The following is a 23,192-nucleotide window of genomic DNA, read 5'->3' as shown; positions in this document are numbered from 1 at the left end:
AGCTCGCGACGAGGACTGAACATTCCAATGTGCTTCGACGAAAAATTCGAGCCGAGACCCAGGACTGCGCCACAGTTGATCTATGCGACAGTGCAAAACAAGTAATGGGCACGTTCGGAAGCACATATTGCTGCGAACAGCTTCATCTAAAATGCATTACACTTGGAATAAACTTCGTACTCGCTTGTCAGGTCTTCTTTGGAAGACGTACCGTGGGGGCAAGTGGCAAAAAAACATCATCCTTCACATTAATAACAAGTAAATAAAAACGATATGTTGTTGAATAATAGATATATATTAAGAAACGGCACATACACATCTCATAGTAGCAGGCTTTTAACGCAATAATAGAAGGTGTGAATGCGCCACAATTTGAAATTCAATCTAGCGCTTGTTCGAAGGCGGAAAAATTGCGGCCTGCGCGCTACAGGGAATGTGTATATTTGGCCCGCAAGTACATAAAGTTTTCCGACCACTGCTCTACATCATCTGCATATGCTTGTGAATCTTTGTTCTCAGTTATGATTGGAATTTTAATAAGTCGTCTCGTAACAGGAGTAGCCTGGACGTTGAAACCAGTAGTTCGTATATTTCTTTGAAAGTTACAAAATATAAACCCAATGTAAAATCTCTATCAGCGGTAATGCAGCAGCAGAAGTCTCACTGAGATAGAATAAGAAAAGTAATCAAATCTATTTGTAGGACTGATAATATATCCGAATAGTGAATCCGTCTGTAGGCCTACATGTTTGAAAGGTTTATTATTATGTATTTTTGCTTTGGAAGTAGCAAAGCATTGATTTTAATTTTGGTCGGCACGCAGAAGAATTTCGTTGTTAAATTTAGCCGATTTTGGCACGCGAGCCGAAAAAGGTTGCCCACCCCTGGCCTACTTGAACCTTGTTGAGTACATTCACGTACAAAATACACACTGCATATATAGCATCCACACCACACATACAAATTGACAATTTCGTTATCTTCATAGGTTTTGTTTCCGTATTTTTAACTCCAATTGTTTTTGGAAGTTGAGCAAACCTTTTTTTTTTTTTAATATTTCCCTCCGTTATCCATTTCATCAAAACATTTCATATAATTTCCGGGGCCGGTATGTACGAAATGTTATTTTGCCCATTTTATGGAATCTCAAGCCCTTTAATTTAAGCACTGTAAAGTTAGTCAACGTCCCTCCTTTTACTGGGGCGAATAAATGACTCACCCCCCCCCCCCCCCTCGCTAGAAAATTCGAAATTTTGTTGCCACGAGGTAAATGCACGTCGCACAATGCGGATCAGGGAGTCTGCTGTGCAATTGTATATTTTATTAATGATGGGATTTCCTAATTCGCGTTTGACTCATGCCATACGTTGCAAAATGATTATCAGGTGGGAATTTGATACTTCGAATATTGTTAGGTTTATTCATATATTACCCGAATAGGTTTTGAGGATTGCTCTAATATATGCAATGTTATATTTATCATTGTCTTATTTTGTATCCTAGCATACTCGCGGCTGTTCTTTGAGACCTTGTCGAAAATAGTCAATTTATTATTAACACCAATACTGAAGTACTAAGACTGTTAACACTGATGTCAACATCAGATGTGTTTCAGGCTGATAACAAAGTTTCTTTCAAAGTTTCTTGTTGGTGCATAAATTGAAGACAATAATTTGGATACCAAAGGACAGGATACTTTAGTTAGCTCGTAACTCGTAACCGTAGTGGGAAACCTTACTTCAAACTACTTATCCCACATGCACAACCTTTACAATTGCTCAATTTCTGATGAATGGGCTAGTATGAAAAGGAGGTTTGAAGATCATAGTGCCAGTATTTGACAAGTCAAAGACAGTTAAACTCACATATTTTGTTATCCACATATTTTGTATCTCTTGGTATCCACACGTGTCAAGAAATAAGGTTAAATGAGTGGTCTTTCGCGTGTCTCGAATGTTATATGAGATAAAAATAACACAATGTATACGCTTTTTTTTCTCGTGATTGCATCGCATACAGCACCGATGTCCTAGCAATAGAATGATGAGAAATAAGATTAGAAAAGCCGATACTCGCATTCGCTGAATGCCCGTAAAATTAGAATTTTTCACAATATAAAAAATAAGGAACGGGTAGATATAATTGACAATCTTTCAATTACATGATATGTGGCTTAAAGTAATTACATTTAATCTCAAACAAACTTTGTGATATATATATATGAAGACGTTGTGGAATTATTACTTGTCTTAGTGAATTGGATGGAGCAAGATTCGAATCTAAATTTACATGCGTGTCCATAGATTTTCTGGAATCGTATTGAAGATCGATTTCTCTAAATCTTTTACCGATACAATATTAATTTATGTTTCTACTAATTGCAGCATCCGTTATATAAGATCTACCGTAGGGTGGTCCAAGGTTGCGAGGTTGGCGTGACGCAATAACTTTTGGCGATGTCTCGCGGGCCGCAGTAGGAGAAAACCCAAAAGTGATAAAACATCGGGAGTTTACCCATTTGCTTCTTGAGAAATATCGTGATATTTTTGGCATTTTTCTTCATGTTTGATTTTGTAATGTCCGCTAAAATTATATTTTTTCGTGGTAGAAATTACTTGGAAACACACCAGACCCCGTCATTGAACGTTGTTGGAGAAAGGTAAATACGTTTCCTATTTCTTGTTCATTTATTCTACACTTATTGTATGATGAATTCATATATTTGACTAATTTCATTACTTTTAGCATGATTAGGTTTAGTGGTATCGTCAAATAACAACCAAAATATCTGTCTAAGATGAGACTCCGGACCCAGCTAAAAAAAACTGGATTGCGCGGCGCCAAGTCAGGTCTGCGTTTCGTCATTGCTGTAACATGGTCACGTCTCTAAAATTGAGAAGTTACTTAAGGCGAGCTTCATGTACGAAGTTTGGATGGAAGCGCGATTCATCTCATCAGCTTGGTCATGTCTGCACAAGACAATTTATTCTCCTCGTACCGACCACGGGAAGTCATTTCCATCCTGGTAGAGTCTTGACGTTTATAGATACAACATTGAAATTCCGTGATTTTATCAAATATCAATCCCGACATCGGGATTAGGAAAAAAGCCAATCACAGTTGGAATAGTTCAGAAATATTCTGCCAATAAATACACTTATCTAACAATGGTTTAGTACATGCTAAAATTGTTCTACGGGCGCAAGGAATGTGTGCTAGGGCCGCGGTTCGGACCACCCTGATCTACCCTATAAAGCTCGGTACAAGCAGTACTTAATCATATTCATGTAACCTCTATCCTGAAATCCCTACTAACATGCATTCTTAAATCATCATAGGTTGTTACTGTTCCATCCGAATGTTGGCCAGGGTAAATATTGATATTTTTACGTAAACTGCGAAGGCGCGTCTGACGCACTACACAATGGTATGGTTTGAGTTTGTTGATTAATTAGGATAATTGGTAAATTGGAAGCGCAATAGTTGAATATCTTGTCTCAGTCTATCTCAGTATTCGGTATGAATCAGTGTTTACAGGTTCTGTATTGTTGGTAGTACTCGTTATGTATCTGTTGGAAATACCAATTTGTAAATTTACAAATTCTTGTAAGAACTGAGGTTTTCAAGTGTAAGACAAATATAATTCAGGGCAGTATTGCAGTTAAACTAACATAGTAACTACTGCTTTAATATTTTTGTCATAAAACTTGATTTATATATTTACATCAGAGCATATTTCGTTTGGTTGTGTTACTTGTAGAGCCAGGACATAACGTATGTATATACTAAATTAGGTTTTGTATGTGTTTAATCTTTATCGTGCTGATGGATTTGAAATATAGAGAGTTGTGTATATAGAGAATATATTGAGTTGTCTATCCGTATGAAATATTGAGTTTTCGTTTATTGTTTTCAGCCGATGCCATGTTCCTGATTCTATTCCAAGTTCCACCGTGTTGACTGTTTTTGTTTTGAACAAACTACACAGATTCTTAGTTGAATTTCATTGGGACACTTTAGGGCACAGATAATATGCTGGAACCCATTGCTCTCTAATATCAAACACTAGTAACTGGTTCAGAAACAAATCGTTTAGTTCGTGACAGGACTTGTTTATTGGGGGCGCGTTGTCGAAGATCTCTATCCACTAATAATTAGCTACGAATGTAAATTTTTCTTCTTCTCGGAAACATTTTTAAAATATTGCATTTGAAGAATATCCTAACGTGAAAACCAGAAGAATGAGCATGTGTTCAAGTATTCAAAATTAAATGAAACATTACTAATGTTTCTAGAGAAAGATCAAAAGCTTCCTTCATCATCCTTCCGAAAGTTACAAAATCATATACACTGAAAGCTAAACTCACATCTTTCATTAAACTTTTGATTTCTTGTTTTCTTCTCGCTAAAGGTATTTTAGTTTTGAGTCGATTTTTCACGCTCCACATATTTAAGAAATATTTCCAAATGAGCATTCTTGGCCTGAATCGCTTGTTATCTGAATAAAAGAACACAATTCATAGGTTTTGTTGTAATCATCATGCAAAATTTATATCTTAGCAGTTGAAGGTGGTTAAAGACGCTAAAAATGGCAAAATTATGACCGCATAAAGAATATATGTCTAAAAGAAAACGAAGTTGAATAAAAAACAGATAAGTTTATGGCTGCCCAACCCGCGGGCCGCGTTCATAAGCAATGAGTCCATGACAGTGATTTCCCTACACCCCCCCCCCCCTATAGGGGGTGAACACCCCCCCAAAATTTTCAACCCCCCCCCCCCCTAATTTTGAGATGCGATTCCACACTGAGGGGTTCTAAACCGCAGTCTGCGGGCCAATTACGGCCCGCGTGACGATTTAAAATGGCCCGCCGAACTTGAGTGAAATAGTTTACCCTTCATGTGGTACCTTTTGAGTTTTAGATACCGTCTATTGTTACATCATTATCACAGTTTAAGCACGTTTATTTCGTAACAATTGAAATATTTCGGTATCTTATGTATACGTATGGGTATTAGGATTACACACTGCAGTATTTTAGATATCAGCCGTATATTAAAAAAAGCTTAAAGATGTCACAAAACGAAAACTAGGCACTGAAAACAGACGTTTTTTAGATGAATGACAGCGTTTTTATTTCTTTATTGAAAAGAATCAAACTTCAGCGATTTGTCTTCTAACCAACAAAATATTTCAGTTCTGAAGGAATACAACATTATGCGACATTATGATCAGTTGAAGAGCTTATTCCAAAATTTAATTCATACAAAAGTCAAACAAACATGTTCAAAAAAAATAGAAATGTGTAACAAAACAAGCCATAAGTAGCCATTCATACAATGCCAGATGAGCAAGTAACTTCATTAGTCACTATCAGTTGCAAATTACTTGTTGAAACGTAGTAGGGCCCTAGTATATATTTACGGTTGAAAGCCGTGCTTGTTATCTATTCCCCGGGAATTCTATCAGCTAAATATTATAATTATTGATTTCATCACATAACAAACTGCGATGCTAAGTGTATCTAAAATCAAGCTTATAGCCTATTTTGGTGCCTATTTCTCAAAATTTTCTCAGGACGCTTGAGCGCGCCCTGAACCCCAGTCGTGTCGTCCCGCACTTTTTCTCGCTCCCCTTTTTTGGCCCTACAATTACATTCTGCTGTGGATTTTGGCTCGCGTCAATCAACTTGGGGGGCCCCCATGTAGCCTACATCGTTTCTTAAATACTTACCATTTTTTTAAGAATACAAACAGCCTAGTTTTATCTCTAACAGCAAATTATTTACCACCCCCTAAATTTTGAAACACTCCCCCTAAAAAGAAAAGCTGGGGAACATACTGGTCCATGAGCAAACATTTTTTAAGGTTTAAATTTTAGTACCGTATTTTATATATGGCTAAACTATGTTTCGTATTATGGCGTGACATCCAAATGTCGTTTCTTTCAATCACGCGTTAGTAAGTCTTGCGCTCTGTTGAATATCGATGTCAGTTTTTTTTTTTCAATTTATTGCAGAACTGCACATTCTGTTTGACAAATTCGAAAACTACTGTGCGATGAAAGAACGGAGCAGTGATTTATACGCAAATGGCTGTTTCCAAGAAGAATCATTATTTGAACAGTTAAAAATTGCAGAATTAATATAATCTTCCAAAAATCGAATATATGAAGCATGGCTTTTATATTGACGTTTATAGCTGTCGGTCTTTTCTGCAATTGAAAAAGCACCTTGACGCGATTATTTATTAAATCGTTGTTTGTTTTAAGTTGTTTTGTAAGACTTTGGAATCTTATTCGAGCTGCGTGTTCGTTTAGTGACTTTTCGCAATTTCCATTCATCTCCATAAAACCAACTTCATCAGGACGGTAAAATAATTTAATTTTACTGTTCGTGGAAAATATTCTCGTCTATTATTAAACGACTCGCTACACGGTAAATTGAACGACGTGACTATAATGGTCACATAAACCACAATGCATGAAATTTGAAATTGTCTTATTGTCAATACTTGTACGCAAATTTCCGATCAAGTCCAACCATGAGGAATTTCAATTCGTATTGGTTCATGTTGCGATGGGTGCGCTATGGGATTTTATGCCGCGATTAAAATCATAGCTTGATTCGCTTCAATATCGGCCAACGGAATATCCTGCAAGTGAGGCGAGGCATATATTGATCTCTTTTAAACATTCTAGCTGAATGTTGTATGCGTGACTCCATCGCAAACACGTTGTTTAATGCCAATATTCTTCATAACCAGATTCCACCTACAATTTTACTAACTCTGCTATTTGTGAAACGCCTTTGTTACATAAAGTGTCAATGGTAACACAGGTACGATTTATTTTTATTAGACCAAGTCTTCGTTTCGATTGATGATGTATATATAATTGAGATTTGAATAGCAAAGTCTAGCACAGCGATAAAGTATTCAGAAAAGCCTACAGACCTTTTACTACAACTGGCAAAGGCTGAAATTGGACACCACGTCTGAAACATTTGCATTGACAACGCTGTTTTACGAGTAGAGACATTGCGATGGTTGTTAGCATTTGATCTTCTTGTAAAGATCCTCAGGCCATGGATCACTGAATAATGCTTACCCGAACAAGCGCGACACATGTTATAAAATTTACACCAAAAGGCAAACTGTCCAAGTTCGAGACAATTGAAACATAAACTTAATTCTAGTGAAAATCTCCTTTTTACGTCATTGGACATGTACATTTAAAGAATGTAAACAATTGCAGAAGCAACTACGTTTTTGTGGATGCTTGAAAGTATGACTTAAAATCGGATATTTTGCGGCTACTGAATTCCTGAATCTTTGCCACATTTACTCATTGCAACTACATAACTACTTACCATCGTACCTAGGCCGTCGACATGTCGTTTGCTACCCCGTCAAGGACGCGAATAGCCGAAGCATATGTGAACCGTCGTCGTCAAGACAACTGTGTACATTATCAAAAAATAAGCAAATTTACCAGACTAGTTTGGTTCCAGGTGAACAATCCACGCGTCAACTGCTTCTTGGATTGAACGGTTAAAGTTAATTTTGTAGAAAGCTCGAAAGGATGCAAAAGTCTTCAATTGATACAGTATGACGTCGTTGCATTACTGTTGAATAACAGCAAATAGTTAAGCTATTTTATAAGTTGCAATATCTGCAGAAAACTGTAGGTATGTTTACAAAACATTGTAACACAAATACTTCATCAGTCAACCAGTCAGAAGTTCATTTTTCACCAAAATGAACATATAATTAATGCAAACAAAACTGGGAAAAAAACACAAAAAAGGAATTTCATGGTGGAGGGTGACGCGAAAAAAACAATGCTGGTTATCGAGCAGCGATACCTGAGATAAAGGTCTAACTTTGATATAGGTAGAATAGAAAGAAGTCCATGAAATACAAATGTTTCAAACCAGCACCTTCGTCGACCCAATTAAACAGCCCTACAGAACCCATGAGGTTCGATCGAACCCATGTTAAGAAACACTGCTAAAAAACTGAGAATGGTTAATAGATAATCTGAGCTACTCGCATCAGGCAAGGTAGTCGTGGAAGCAATATAGCATAGAATCAACCAAGCACAGCAATAGCTGTTCCACGAACAGATGTTTTGAGCATGTGTTCAAATATTCAGTTATTCTAAATGAAATGAAATACTGTTACAAAATTTACAAAACAATCTAAGCAGAAAGCTAAACTTACATCATCTGTTAACCCTTTGATTTCTGCCAATCTCCTCTTCTCTGAAGATATTTGAGTTGATTTTTATCCTCCATAATTTTCAAGTAATGTGGGTAAATGTGCGGACGTTGCCTGTATCGCTTTTTATCTGAATTAAAAGAACAAAATTTAAATGCTTTGTAACATCCATTATGACGTCATAAAATAGAATGAGGATGCATTTTAAAACTAATAAAAGCCTAGCCCTGAATAATAAAAAAGTTGATTGTTGTAAACTGCTTGTCTGACTTTGGTCAGACAAAAGGTTACAGAAATACATTTGTGTAAGCGTGCAGAAGGACTCTCGAATTGCTCATTAAAAAAGAACTGGCGTTTAGTTGCTGTGCTATTGTCACTTTTCCCAATCTTGAAATTGCAACATGCAGAAATAAATAATTTACATCCTGGAAATATTGTAATAGAACCGATTCGCACAAAACTGATGATAGCTGTAAACTCGGTAGTGGTATATTTATAACTTTTGCCCACAACTTCAAGAACATACAACTTACATTTGACTAAAGCAACATAACGCTGGTTTACTCATTAATTTCCCTGTAACCAACGGTTGTGACTTTTCCGGTTTCAAATCGACACCACTGAGAAGTAACTAGGTACAAGCAGATAGAAAGATGTAGAGTATGCACAAATATTGCATTTGCTAGAGTCCTGAAGAATCGGCTAATACGAAAGGAAGATTTGAAGATCACATAGCCAGTATTTGAGAAGTCACAGAAAGCTGAACTCACATTATTTATTATCCCCACATTTTGTTGCTATTATCATTCTCGTTGAAGGAATTTCTTGGAATCCACACGCGTCAAAAAATAAAGTCCACTCACACCACCGTGCGACGATCCGAAAGACTTGAATGCCCTTTTCTGCAAACTCAATTTTGATAAATAGATTAGGACCGTCTTTGCCACCTGATTTGTTCTTCGAGAACATGAATACTGAAGAGGAATACAGACATGTTCAGTGATTACATGATTTATTTTGTCATCGCTTGACAAACGAGTATCTTCCCCAATTACAGTGCCGACTCAAGATTCAACGCAACTTTGAAGTTGGAGATCTTGTCACCCTGATGATCAAGGAGTGAAAAGTGAAAGTGTGCATATCCAATTCTACTTATATGCGCGACATAATGAAGCTCTGTCTACGCTTTTTGAGTACATTTACGCACAAAATACACACTACATAAATAGCATCCACACTACACATACACAGTCACACATACATTCTCACTATGGGAATATTAGGTGTATAATTCGAATTATATTTGAGTGGGGGCTAGTTTTTGGTTCTATCCTTTTTTGAATTTCTTGCATTGGCAATTTGCTTATCTTCATTGGTTTTGTTACTGTATTTATTTCATCAATTGTTTTTGGAAGTTGAGCAAACATTTCTTTTTTTTTTGAAAATCATTTCCCTATGTTATCCAAAAAACAGTTCATAAAATTACCGGGGCCGGTATGTACTGTACGAAATGTTTGATTTTATGATTTTAGTGTGAAAGGGAGGTTTGAAGATCATAGTGCCATTATTTGACAAGTCAAAGAACGCTAAATTTACATATTTTATTATCCACATATTTTGTTGCTGTTATCATTCTCTTAGAAGTCTTTTGTGGTTATCTCTTGGTATCCACACGTGTCAAGAAATGAGGTTAAATGAGTGGTCTTTCGCGTGTCCCGAATGTTACCTAGGATAGGAAAAAAGTTTACTCTCGTTCACTGAATGCCTGTACAAATGGAATTTTCTCGCACTATAAAAGAAAAATAAGGGACAGGGAGATATGATTGGCAATCTTCCAAATACATGTTATGTGGCTTAAAGTAATTACATTTAATCCTAAACCAACTCTGTGATATATGAATACGTTGTGAAATTACTACTTGTCTTAGCGATTGGGATAGAGCGAGCTTTGAATCTAAATTTTTATATGTGTGGAATCCACAGATTTTCTGGAATCGTATTGAAAATCGGTTTCCCTACATGTTTTATCGAGGCTTCATTCATTTTTGTTTCTACTAATTGCAGAATTCGTTATATAAGATCTACCCTAGGGTGGTCCAAGGTTGGCGTGACGCAAAAACTTTTGGCGAGGTCTCGCGGGCCGCAGTAGGAGAAAACCCAGAAGTGATAAAACATCGGGAGTTTACCCATTTGCTTCTTGAGAAATATGGTGATATTTATAGCATTTTTCTTCATGTTTGATTTTGTAATGTCCGCTAAACTTATATTTTATCGTGGTAGAAATTACTTGGAAACACACCAGACCCCGTCATTGAACGTTGTTGGGGAAAGGTAAATACGTTTCCTATTTCTTGTTCACTTATTCTACACTTATTGTATGATGAATTCATAAATTTGACTAATTTCATTACTTTTAGCGTGATCAGGTCTAGTGGTATCGTCAAATAACAACCAAAATATATGTCTAAGATGAGACTAAGTCAGGTCTGCGTTTCGTCATTGCTGTCACATGGTCACGTCTCTAAAATTGAGAAGTTACTCAAGGCGAGCTTCATGTACGAAGTTTGGATGGAAGCGCGATTCATCTCATCAGCTTGGTCATGTCTGCACAAGACAATTTATTCTCCTCGTACCGACCACGGGAAGTCATTTCCATCCTGGTCTTGAGTCTTGACGTTTATAGATACAACATTGAAATTCCGTGATTTTATCAAATATCAATCCCGACATCGGGATTAGGAAAAAGGCCAATCACAGTTGGAATAGTTTAGAAATAACTCTGCCAATAAATACACTTATCTACCAATGGTTTAGTTTAGTACACGCTAAAATTGTTCTACGGGCGCAAGGAATGTGTGCTAGGGCCGCGGTTCGGACCACCCTGATCTACCCTATAAAGCTCGGTACAAGCAGTACTTAATCATATTCATGTAACCTCTATCCTGAAATCTCTACTAACATGCATTCTTAAATCATCATAGGTTGTTACTGTTCCATCCCAATGTTGGCCAGGGTAAATATTGACGTTTTTACGTAAACTGCAAAGGCGCGTCTGACGCACTACACAATGGTATGATTAGATTAATTAGGATAATTAGTAAATTGGAAGCGCAATAGTTGGATGTCTTGTCTCAGTCTAGCTCAGTATTCGGTGTGAACCAGTGTTTACAGGTTCTGTATTGTTGGTAGTACTCGTTATGTATCTGTTGGAAATAACAATAAGAATTGAGGTTCTCAAGTGTAATACAAATATAATTTGTGGCAGTATTACTGTCAAATTAGCACAATAACTACTGCTTTAATATTTTAGTCATAAAACTTGGATTTTAGTCACTTTAGTTTAGAGCATATTTCATTTGATTGTGTTACTTGGAAAGTCGAAACATTGGGTATATATATAATGTTAAATTTTGTTTGATTTATCTATATCGTGCTGATTGATTTGAAATATAGAGAGTTGTGATATTATGATACTGCAAAATTGTCTTGCCGTATGGAATATTTAGTTTATGTTCATTGTTTTCAGCAGATGCCATGTTCCTGATTCTATTCCAAGTTCCATCGTGTTGACTGTTTTGAACAAACTACCCCGATTCTAAGTTGAATTTCATTGGGACAGTACATTAAGGCACAGGCAATATGCTGGAGAACTCTGCTTTCTAATATCAAACACTGGTAACTGATTCAGAAACAAATCGTTAACTTCGTGAGTTGTCTATATTTATTAATCCCTTGACTTGGACCGCTTTTAAAGACACTTTCTTATCGTTAAAAATTGTCGCTTTTGCCGATTGGTTGTTACCGATGGAATTGTTTTTATACTCATAAAATGATGGGAGAACTTACAGCGCTCATCCTGTCCCCGTAGATGGGGGTGACTTGGTACCGCAGTAGCTTGCCCCGGTTGTCAAAATGACCACGCGCCGCCACTGATAAATGGGTATAACCCGTAACAAATATATACATGTTAGAATTACATTTTGGCGCAATAAATAGAAAAGGTACAAATGGAAAAAAGAAAGAATAGATAAATGCCGAATAAAAACTACGAAGCGTTGGCCGACTAAGCTAGGCTAAACGAAGGGCACGGAAAGTTGGAGAAGGCGGCAAAAGTTGACAACTGAGAGAGGATGTAATGTACGGAAATGAGCACACACACACACGATATCCAATTCATTATTATTTTTTTTATCGTAATATCGTCTATTCACCGAATTTTGCCGCAAAAATGTTTTAAATCAAAACGTGGACGGCGGCGCAAGGATATGAGCGCACGCATTTTTTATTAGTAGTTGTTCTCTTGATGCAATTTATGTTGCTGTATCTAGTGGCCACCCAGGGGGTTGGTGTTTTATATCCCTTTGATATTGCTTTTCCAATAGATACAATCCTAAAAACTCAACCTTTCCGCAATAACGACGCAACAAATTCATACTCTGTCAATTAAAGTTCTGGTTGTGCCTCTGATGTATATATAACTGTTCGAAATATTGGGGTTCGACGAAAGTTCGCAGAGTGAAGTAGGGGTTCGGCAAGCTCGCAAAGGTTGAGGAAAAACTGTTCCAGACTGTCTAATCCCACTTTAAAGAGAATTGAACGATTCAAATTTAATTTAGTATCAGCCGATCATGGGCCGAATGAATAACAGAAACTCCAAGTCACATTAAGTTGTCTATAAAACAGTAATACTTGTTACATATGTGGAATGTGTTACTCCCAATAGTATAACGTTATCATTCTATATCTCAAAGGTTGGACTGAAACCCAAGCTGGTTTGACTGATACATAAAATAGTTCACACTCAACCACGTTGTTTTAGAGCTCAAGTATCAGAAGTTAAATTGCTTATTTATTGCACGTCACGGATATTTGATTAATTATTTTATAAGATTTGACATATACTTTTCTTTGTTTTAATTCTTATGTTGTCTTGGTTCCCCAACTAACGAAATTCCATTTGACTTGATCCCAACGTTTACGAATCCGGCAGCCAAATTTCTCAAAACAGCTCTCCCCATGCATACGAACATATTTTCGACATTTTTGCCAGTCAACGAAGACACCTCTATAAATATAAATCCATTAACATTCGCGAAGAATCTACCTTCCTCGGTGGAAACTACTTTATCATCTTCATTGTCGCTCCATCCTCCAATAAGTATTTTAATCGCCCCGCTATGAATTTGTCGTTCTCTGATTTCATTCAACCATTCTTCCAGGTTCTCAAAACTACGGCGGTTCGAGGAATTATAAAACAAGAATATACCTGCGCAACCTTGAAAATAATTTCCGACAGTTTTACGTTGTTGATCATTACCATCTGTGTCCCATATTAGTAATTTGACTGTCATGTTCTCTATGTTAATGATACAAGATTTAAAATCGACTCCAATGGTAGATGGATTGAATTTTTCGAATATATTTTCACAATATCGAATCAGTGCACATGATTTTCCAGTTCTTGTATCCCCAGCCATTACTAATTTGATAGAAAATATCTGGTAATCCTTTTTCAATTTTCGCAGTTTTTTCAACTCCTTCTTTGATAATTTATTCATTTTGCATCATTACTAAATCTAATAAAAAATATGAAATGCAGGATAACACAAACAACACGGAAATGGAGCATGTAATAGCAACTAGTGGTGGCATTTAAAATCCCATCGTATACTCACTATCAACATATCTCATTTCAGAAGATGTGTGCTGTGTTAGGACTGGGCATTTTTGAATATCTGATGATTTCAGAATCGAATCGAAGAATTTATTCTAATCGAATCTCGATTACTAGGGAGATATATATTTGTGTGCGATTTTTTATTGTAATTGGTTCTGTCGACAAATGAATTACTGGGAACATAGACTCTCACTCAGACAGATCACACACTATAAAAAACACGTTTTATCAAAAACTCACTACAGAAAATAGTCATATATATGTCTGAGATGCGTTGAAAAAATATTGCTTCAATAAAAAAAAATTGAGGAATTCACCTCGACCATTGGCGAAAAGGAAAACAAAACAAGATGGCGGCGATTCGAAATTTGGCTCTGTACCAATTCGAATAATTTACTATTCGATTCGGAATGCCCAACCCTAATCTGTGTATGGCACTACGTATACTACATTAACACGACACTTATTACATTTTCAACTTTCGGAACGACAAATATAACGCTGGGTGTAAGCTGCAGTCACTTTACCCAGAACGGGTTCGCTAATATCGCGACATTACAAGAACTAATGATTGAAAACACTGCTAGCAACCTACTCCAAAAATATTTATTCTACGCGGTGGAATAGGAAAATAACAAAATATTAGTGATCTAAATACTGTCAATAGTACATTTTGTAATGTCAATAGTATTATATTTACTCATACACACGACACTTCCAAACAGCATCAAACACCTTTCTGATTGATTTAACAATCGAATTTGTAAACGATTCACAAAAGACCCATATCAAATAACACAACAACTACGCCTTATTCTTGTTCGACAGAATTCGAGAATTTTAATTGAATCAGGATGAGTAATGATATATTATATAAAACAATGCGGCAGTCGATTTGGAATCTGCTGCTCTCATTTTATGTATAAATAATTTTTTAGACAGAATGAAAGGACAAATAGGCTGAAAGAAGCAAATTATATTGCAATTATATCGTTATTGAATGACAGTGAAATCATCATAATATTTGATTTTTAGTTTGAATTATATAATGTAGCTATGTATAGCAAGACCAACAATGGCATAGTCAATATTGGACACTCAAGAATTTTTAAAAGAATCATTACTTTAAAAAGACAAATAGGATCACATTTCAAAAGGTTACACGATTTCGACGTGTACCTAATACAGATAATAATATGTATACAAATACACACTTGCTCGGGCATTGCTTTGGGCCGCTTTCAAACGCTCTTTGTTGCCGCGAATACGTAATGTCCTGGTGTGCAATTTATGCCAGGGCTGCGCATGAATCTTCAACACTCATATTTATGTATTTCTTGTATGCCGAGAATTCTTCCAAACTACGATATAATACATTTGGACTTGGGCTTTGTTTTTTTCTCCGGAGCAATTTTGGCCAAATCCTCCAACATTTTTTGTATCAGAGTTTCAAAAGATTTTGTGACGTTTTCATTACAAGTTGCAGATGTTTCAAAAAATCCTACGCAGCCCAGTTCGGATGACAACTTTTTACCTTCATCTACCTCTACATTCCTACTCAATTTTGCTTCATCTGCTTTGTTTCCAACAAGAACAGTGGGAAGTTTTATTGATTTTTCTCCATTGTTTGTTTCATTGCCTTGGCCATTCTCAGCGACTGTCGTGTTATCGCCATTTTGGGAAGTTTGCAAGCATGGAACAGCTTCTTTTGGTATATATTCCAGTGAATTCTTTTGTGATATATTGTACAGAAGAATAACTCCGTTCCATGATGAAATATCGGAGTTTTGTAAATCGTGATGACAAGAAACAGAAATTTTAACCTTCGTTCCGTTCACTACCAACGTTTTTGTACTCGGGCCTGGCGGAGCTAAAATAAAATATATTAAATTTTATTTAGAAGTTAGTTAACATATATATTAAACTTTGACTTGTCTCTCTTCAAAACTTAAAAAAAGGAGGAAATAGGACGAGACATTTTTTCCAATGGAAACTGAAGAAAATTTGACTTTAATGACCTCAATGGCCGTCTCGTTATCACCCATTCATTTGCCGAAATTTAGGTCTTTGTTTAATTAATGTATATAAATTTGAATTTTTTCCTGTGTTGCCAAACGAATGAATTGTCTCTCTCTCTCCTCCAAGATTGTCCAGTAAAATGCGAATATTTAAAACAGTGCCACGTTTCCAAAGGTATCGATAAATTGGCACCGGTCGCTTTAACAATATGGGTTACACAAGTTTCTAGATTTATCGGTGTCGCGCAAATATATCAGAAAAGGATGAATAAATCAAAATGGCGCACATACCAGATAAGAACAATTGATTAATAACCAACTAGTCTTATTTTTGTAACTGTCATTAATGAAAGTACTAGATTCTCTTGGTTTGTAAGAAACCAATGTTGTTCGAATATATGTAAATGATCATGATCAAATATTATTGAAAGAATTATCGAAAGTTTCATATTTCCATTCTATCCCCAAATTTTATCGTTTAGTGAGATTTGCCCAAACTGTATCATTCTGGTGAAATAAATTGAGAGCGAAAATACCGTGACAACAGAATAATATATAAATAAATGTAGCCTATATATACTACATTAGAAGAAGCATTCGCGAATGCGCTATTTATAGCAAGATTTATGCTGTTCAGAATACAGGTTCAATTATATCGAAACCTATTCTATATCTAAAACAGAGTGTGTCTCATGACTGAAGATTTTAAGAAATAATGATGTAATGAGATCTATAATTTTACGCTACCATTTATGAATATATATTACATATTTTAAAGTCAGATAGATATTTCTGTTTCTCAATTACAATTCATACTTTCAATAGCCGAAACTGGTAATTTTGTATTCCTGTGAGATAATTTCGTAAGTAAACATTGTATTATTTATAAACATATCTAATGGAAATAGGCAACGGTTGTGATAAAATGAAAACGTATAGATCGGAATGTTACTTTTTTGCTCCATATACATATCCACTTTATTGTATATATATATATTTTGATAGGATTTTAAGTTTTGATAAAGAGATGATAATGTCCCCTCGGGGTTACTAAAACGGTTAAATTAAACGGGAGGGAAAATTAAACGGGCGAAACCCTTTATATATTATGTTTGAAGCTACACGCTGCCTGAGTAAGATCTGGGAATGCGGTTTCGTTGCCATTGAATGAAAATACATAGAAATAAATTTTTGTGACTGGTATATATCTGCAACATCAATTAACGTGTATAACCTGGTGATTGTTTTCTATATTCGGAACGAATTGACATTGGGAAACCGTCTCTTGTATTCAGTTGTACCTTGCGTCAATTTCATGATTGCTATTTATTATATATTTTTAAATTGAATTAATACTTTACCTTCAAAATCTTTAGGTGCGATCCAGCCTTTAATAAACTGTTCTCTCAATGAATATTTCCCGACACTTTTATCACCCAAGATTGCTACATGGAGGGCGGTTACCTTCTTTGATTTTGGCATTTTTAACAGTCCCCGTTATTTTATCAGTAATTCATATATTTCTGTGGTTCCATGAAGTTAATGGTGTAAAAATTATAATTATTATTAAAAAGTGAAATTTCCATGTTACATCACTGTGAAGTTTGAAAACAATTTCAAAAGCTATATACTTTGTAAACTGAACAATACTCGGTATACATAAGCTACGTTTATGGCTTGCAATATTTATAAAACTGCGACAATTGCTCTAATATGATACTAATACTACGCATGAGGATTTGCAATCGAACATGCCCTGATAAGCACAATTGTTTTGCCTTTTCCATTTTCTGGTTTACGGTACATAGCAATATAAACAGACACGGCATGACTAATAAAATTTTAATCCAAATTTTTGGATTTGGATAATTGCCTCTCGTGACTACGTTTGGCAATTACAATAAAATATAATGCACACTGTTTCTGCACTGGTCTCACACTACCTTATGGGTGATTTGTACTTAGTTTAGCTGAGGTGGTTTGGTTTCCACATAATGTACCTACCAAATGACTCTAATTTCGTGCACTTACTCGTCTTCTACGTAGCTAGAATAAATCATATCGCTGCTGAAACTATGTCGATTCGTTGCATCGTTAGTACCGTACATTGAAGCGCCAGAAAATTTTGAATAGCAGCCAATTTCCGGCTTAAAGACCATACTGTGACGCAATGCGTCATTCACATAAGACGCGATGATGTGGGAAGCATGACTTCACACCCATTGACCTTGCTGAAAACGCACTGCATAAACGCTTTGAATTGTTCTTCATATTATTCGTGATTCATACTTAACAACGACGGTCTTGTAACCGAACTTCTAGTCGAGTTTCATTCTTGTTCACGTAGTTTATCTTCACTGCTCTGTTTTTATATTCAGTTGCGACTGGTATTCATTCTTCTTTCGCCTCTGATGCACTGCTATAAGACGTAATCACTTCCTTATATATTGAGCAATATATGAAGCTAAAGTTTGTAGATATCAACAAGCTGATAGCAACATGATAAAAACATCAGATATCGAATCGTACTTAAGTTAAAAGTTGTAAGCCATATGCCAGACACTAACTTTCGATAAGATAAAAGCAGAATATAGCTCGAGACATATCGCAACTTCAGAGGAAACTACACATGAAACGTGAATCGTTCTTTACTAAAATAGAACGTCAAATTACCAATGTTTATTTTGATAACAATTAAGTCCGATGGAAAAAGTTGCAATATATTGGAATGATTTTGTTTTGGTTACGGCGACATTGGCCGTGTGTAATTTGCGCCCTGGGTTTCTGTTTCATCTGTGGTACGTACTACGTACACGACTACACATAAGAATATGTGGACTATAAATGGATGTCGCCTCAGGGGTGCATAACAATTACAGACCATATTTGTTCAATGATTTAACATCAGAAACAGTATATATATATATACTTTTCGTCGATTATTCAAATAAGCCATTGCGCAATAAGAATAAAATGCGAATTCAATTTAACTTTCTTTAGTTTGCGTAGTCAAGATTATTTATCAGGAAAAATATTAGAAGCTGGTTCTGCAATTCAAGATAAAACATAATACCCTGTAATAAACAATGTTACGTGGGTTTGAATCATCTGTAAGTTTTATCACACGGAAGTATTACGCTTTGGTTTACCTCGAAGTCCTATACCAAGGATATACGTAATATAGTATACCAAACATTCGGTATAAGTTATACATACCTTCGTCTATAAAATATAACCTTCGATCACTCCAAAACTCCGATTTCTAAAAACTTACGAGAGATCATTATGAACAATAAAAATATTACATTTCAACACACAATCTACCAATATCGTATAAGTTCTCGGAATTTCAGGGCTCCATCAATGAATCGAAATCACTTTCGGAGACGGATCAGTAGTTTGCCAGGGGAAACAAAAACATTGATAACATAGAGGAACACGATTTGAAATTGGTATGTCCAATGGTAGATGTAGGCCTAATGATTTTAATCATTACTGAATTCCACGAAAATACGTGACGAAAACAAATTATGACGTTTTGAGAAACCATCAACTAATGTGGGCGATGACGTAATAATTTGGCAATATTTATAAATAAGCCATCATCAGTGATTTAACAGGTATCGTTTTGTTAAGGCAAACTGTCGAAATAAACTCACCGCTTCTCCGAGAATGTTGTGAATCGACCAGTAAGATTTGGTCACCTATAGCTTACTTCGACTATCGCTAACTTGAGTCTTGTATGGATTCAAAATTACTGAAAGCCTTCTATGAAAATATTAGGTTTCACATCATGTGTTATGGCTTCTGATTATCATTGCAGTGCGTTAGTGCGTTGCGACTCCTGGAGTCTGGACTGTAGTGGCGGAACCCCTGTTGGAAAACCACTGATTTTAAGTTTGCACGCAAGGAACAAATAGACATATCCGCAAAGCCATATACTGTATACCTTGCAGACTGAACTCGCAATATTTATGAAGTCGGATGGGTATCGGCTCGATGTTCCATAACAATTAAAAACAAGAACCAAGGTCAAAATTTGAAGCAAAAGGATATTCGCGGGCCAGGAAAGGGGAGCGGCCAATAGGGCGCAACGGTACGGGAAAAAAATATGAAAAAATAGGCATTAATTAAAATAGACTGCAAGCTCAATTTTGGATACATCTAGCATCGCAGTTTGTCACGTAATAAAATTAATAATTATAATAGTTAGGTGATAGAATAATCGAGGAATAACAAGCAGGACTTTCAACAAGGAATTTGCAACTCACAGCGAGTAGTGACTAATGAAGTTACTTACTCATCTGGCATACGGCCTCGTATAAATCACTACTGTACTTATGGTTTATTTTGTTAAACAAAAATCACCCCAGTGTATATAAATATGAAAAAGGAATGCCAAAATAATTTAGTTGTGTATTTTCCACAAACGTGTAATTGGGGTTTGCTCAAATCAGATGTTCAAACCGTGGCTTCCATTTGGTACATTGTATTCGCAATACCGCATTCAAGTGATTATCTGTCAGTCTGGACCGAAGTTTTGATTCTTCCTCCACCATTAGGTCAATCGTAAATATGGGTCAATTCATCAGAAAAAATAACTGGCTAACTAATTGAGTTCTCTTATCGGCTTTCCTCTCACCCGAGATCGATATTTAAATCTTATCCAATGGACCTTTCCCCGACTTTTGACCCCCGAAAAATTCTTCCTATACTTTACCATTGCAAAATTTTCGGGCCTTATTTTAAGAGTGGTTTTGCGAGTTGGCGCCTGTAAAATGGGGTATGTGTTTCAAACCATCATTATGATTCATCGCATACAACAATCTGTTTTTTAAAAGTACTGGTGAAGGATTTTAGCCCAGTCCAGAGCCATATAATGGCTCTGCCCAGTCTATCACAGCTATTTTTACACTAATTTTTTATTACTGCAATTAAATTACAACTCCTAGAAAGACAGAGTGATCAATGAATTATCTGATTTATATTTAAATTTCCAAAACACAACTGAAAACTAACGAATAGAATTCAAAACGCGAAAACGAGGTAATGTTTACGACCACGCCTGAAAATCTGTCTGAGTGAGAAAAGTGTCTGAGCAGATGCGAATCATGCATGGAACAAGATGCCATCAGAGACAATGCATAACAACAATGGACCTTTCCCCGACCTTTGACCCCCGAAAAATTCTTCCTATACTTTACCCAACGACTTTACCACTGCAAAATTTTCGGGGCTATTTTAGGAGTGCTTTTGCGAGTTGGCGCCTGTAAAATGGGGTATGTATTTCAAACCATCATTATGATTCATCGCATACAACAATCTGTTTTTTAAAAGTACCGGTAAAGAATTTCAGGCTAGTCTATCACAGCTTCTACACTAGTTTTTATTACTGCAATCAAATTAAAACTCCTAGGAAGACAGAGTGATCATTGAATTATTTGATTTATATTTAAATTTTCAAAACACGACTGAAAACTAACGAATAGAGTTCAAAAACGCGAAAACGAGGTAATGTTTACAACCACACTTGAAAATCTGTCTGAGCAATGAGCATGTTGTTTAATGTCATTGGTCTGAGCAGGTCTGAGTGAGAAAAGTGTCTGAGCGGATGCGAAAAGGGGGCATTGTTACGTCACTTTTTGCATCTTGCTGATTGGCCAATGTCTCGAAGTAAACAAGGAAAACGATGCTCGGGGAAAGGTCCATATGTAATGTAAAATCTATGATGCCATCGTGGTAACGTTGTGACAACCCGCGCAGTCATGCGTAACAAAAATTAGGGGAATTTTGGTTGAAAAGCTGAAATTTTTTATCTGCAACTTGTTGTTTTGTTTCAGTCAATCTTTCGAACTGGTTTTCCACGGTTTTAAGGGATGTACAAATTCAAGTTTAATGATCCATCTTCGGAAAATTACCTATCTTAATGAAGATGTTCGTGCGTTCATCGCAGCTGGTTCCTGACAAAGGAAAGACTGGCGAATGGATAAAAAGAAATCCTTTTGTGAGTAACACTTCAGACTTTTGACTTTCCAATACAGCAATGCAGCAATGGCTACGGTACCGGTATGATTAAGATTAGAAATTACATATTTATCCCGGGGAAGGGGGAAATCCGATAAGACGACTTAATCATATGGCGAACCACGGACTCTCGTCCGGTTACTACAGTACCGATACCGTACTAGTCCAGGTCGGGTATGGGATTAGTTAGCCAGTTATTTGTTTTCGGAAGCATGGACTTGATGGTGGAGGAAGCCGTAACTGACCAGCAGTTAGGTGAATCACCCTACCGCGGCGAGGAGTCCAGCAATCCTCTCGCACATGATGACCACGCATGGGATTCGAACTTGCGATCCCACGAAGGGTACCTAATCCAGTAATCAGAGATGCGGTGACGAGCGTATTCCTAACGCTTAGCACGATCCGCCACACCGCAGCACCGCCGAGCCGAGGCTGAATTGCGGTCAGACGGTACCGGTAGCTTCGGAATTAAGATTGAACTTGTTTGTGTTCGTTTTTGACTAATTATTTTTTGCACCGGTATACAGAAGCTTGCTTAAGCTGTTTCTGTACTGGGTTATGCAACCACCCTACCTCCCTAAAACTGTACAATGCGAGAATTCCAGCAATCCGTTGCAACATTTTTTTTTTATATAAATATCTCACATTTTATTGGACTGTGAACTTGTGCATGATATTTAAGAGATATATTACTGTATTAGGCCATACAGCCATACAATAGTTGCATTTCTCATCTTACCTTTATATTATAGGAACTTGATGACAAAGATGAAGTATGTAAGATTTGGAATTCCATGAGCGGTGAAGAAGGAGAAATAAATATTTTATTTCGATATGGACAAAACAGAAGTTTAGATTTTATGAGAAATGAGTGGAGATGGGGCAAAGAACCAGGTACTTGTCTTCATTGTAACTACATCTTTTAGTCCTATTTTGCATGTTAATTAATATTTAATGTAAAAATTTGCAGAATACTATTTGATGAAATTTGAAAACATTAACCACAAGTCGTAGTAATTATTAAATCAACACTGAGAATTCAATCCTTTTTCTGTTGTTTTATCTGTAAGGCACCAGTATCATTTTGTTATGGCATTGAATTGTTATGAGCTGGTCTGAATTTCATGAACTTTCAAAGAGAAATCCGGCATGCAATCTGAGGTCTCGACGTGCAATCAGAGACTGCGTCATTCAAATTGTCTAAATTTGGCTGCACTCTTTATTATTGAATGTATTATTCTTCATTACATTACC

At 36.2% G+C, this 23,192-nt stretch overlaps 3 protein-coding genes across 7 annotated transcripts in view; 1 reads left to right on the top strand and 2 right to left on the bottom strand.

Moving 5' to 3' along the window:
• Positions 1 to 13,132: 13,132 nt before the first annotated feature.
• On the bottom strand, positions 13,133 to 14,186 carry LOC144431224 (ras-related protein Rab-2A-like). The gene has a single exon (XM_078119060.1). The coding sequence runs from the start codon at positions 13,775 to 13,777 to the stop codon at positions 13,133 to 13,135; it is 645 nt and encodes a 214-aa protein (XP_077975186.1). The 5' UTR covers positions 13,778 to 14,186.
• Positions 14,187 to 14,707: 521 nt separating this feature from the next.
• Positions 14,708 to 18,274, bottom strand: LOC144431328 (uncharacterized). Its single transcript, XM_078119337.1, has 2 exons — positions 17,276 to 18,274; positions 14,708 to 15,766 (listed from the first exon to the last, which is right to left on the bottom strand). Exons 1-2 carry the CDS (start codon positions 17,394 to 17,396, stop codon positions 15,258 to 15,260), a joined length of 630 nt encoding a protein of 209 aa, XP_077975463.1. The 5' UTR covers positions 17,397 to 18,274; the 3' UTR covers positions 14,708 to 15,257.
• A 3,449-nt stretch (positions 18,275 to 21,723) lies between these two features.
• Positions 21,724 to 23,192, top strand: part of LOC120333382 (E3 ubiquitin-protein ligase HERC2-like) — a 72,225-nt gene continuing 70,756 nt past the window's right edge. For all 5 annotated transcript variants that reach the window (XM_039400792.2, XM_078119002.1, XM_039400790.2 and 2 more), the window contains exons 1-2: positions 21,724 to 21,918; positions 22,691 to 22,832. In XM_039400792.2, coding sequence (XP_039256726.2) covers positions 21,841 to 21,918; positions 22,691 to 22,832 — 220 coding nt within the window. In that variant the 5' untranslated portion in view covers positions 21,724 to 21,840. The remainder of the gene's footprint in view (positions 21,919 to 22,690; positions 22,833 to 23,192) is intronic.

The sequence above is a fragment of the Styela clava genome, chromosome 13 (genome assembly GCF_964204865.1).
Source record: "Styela clava chromosome 13, kaStyClav1.hap1.2, whole genome shotgun sequence".
NCBI lineage: Eukaryota > Metazoa > Chordata > Ascidiacea > Stolidobranchia > Styelidae > Styela > Styela clava.
Note: the sequence above shows the minus strand (reverse complement) of the source record. Positions and strands in the feature narration are given on the sequence as shown.

Bases quoted from the DNA above. Each gene is read 5' to 3' on its own strand.
- LOC144431224 (XM_078119060.1), bottom strand. From the start codon at position 13,777: ATGAATAAATTATCAAAGAAGGAGTTGAAAAAACTGCGAAAATTGAAA.
- LOC144431328 (XM_078119337.1), bottom strand. From the start codon at position 17,396: ATGCCAAAATCAAAGAAGGTAACCGCCCTCCATGTAGCAATCTTGGGT. The intron at 15,767-17,275 runs GTAAAGTATTAA...ATTTTATTTTAG, and splicing joins CGCACCTAAAGATTTTGAAG to CTCCGCCAGGCCCGAGTACA.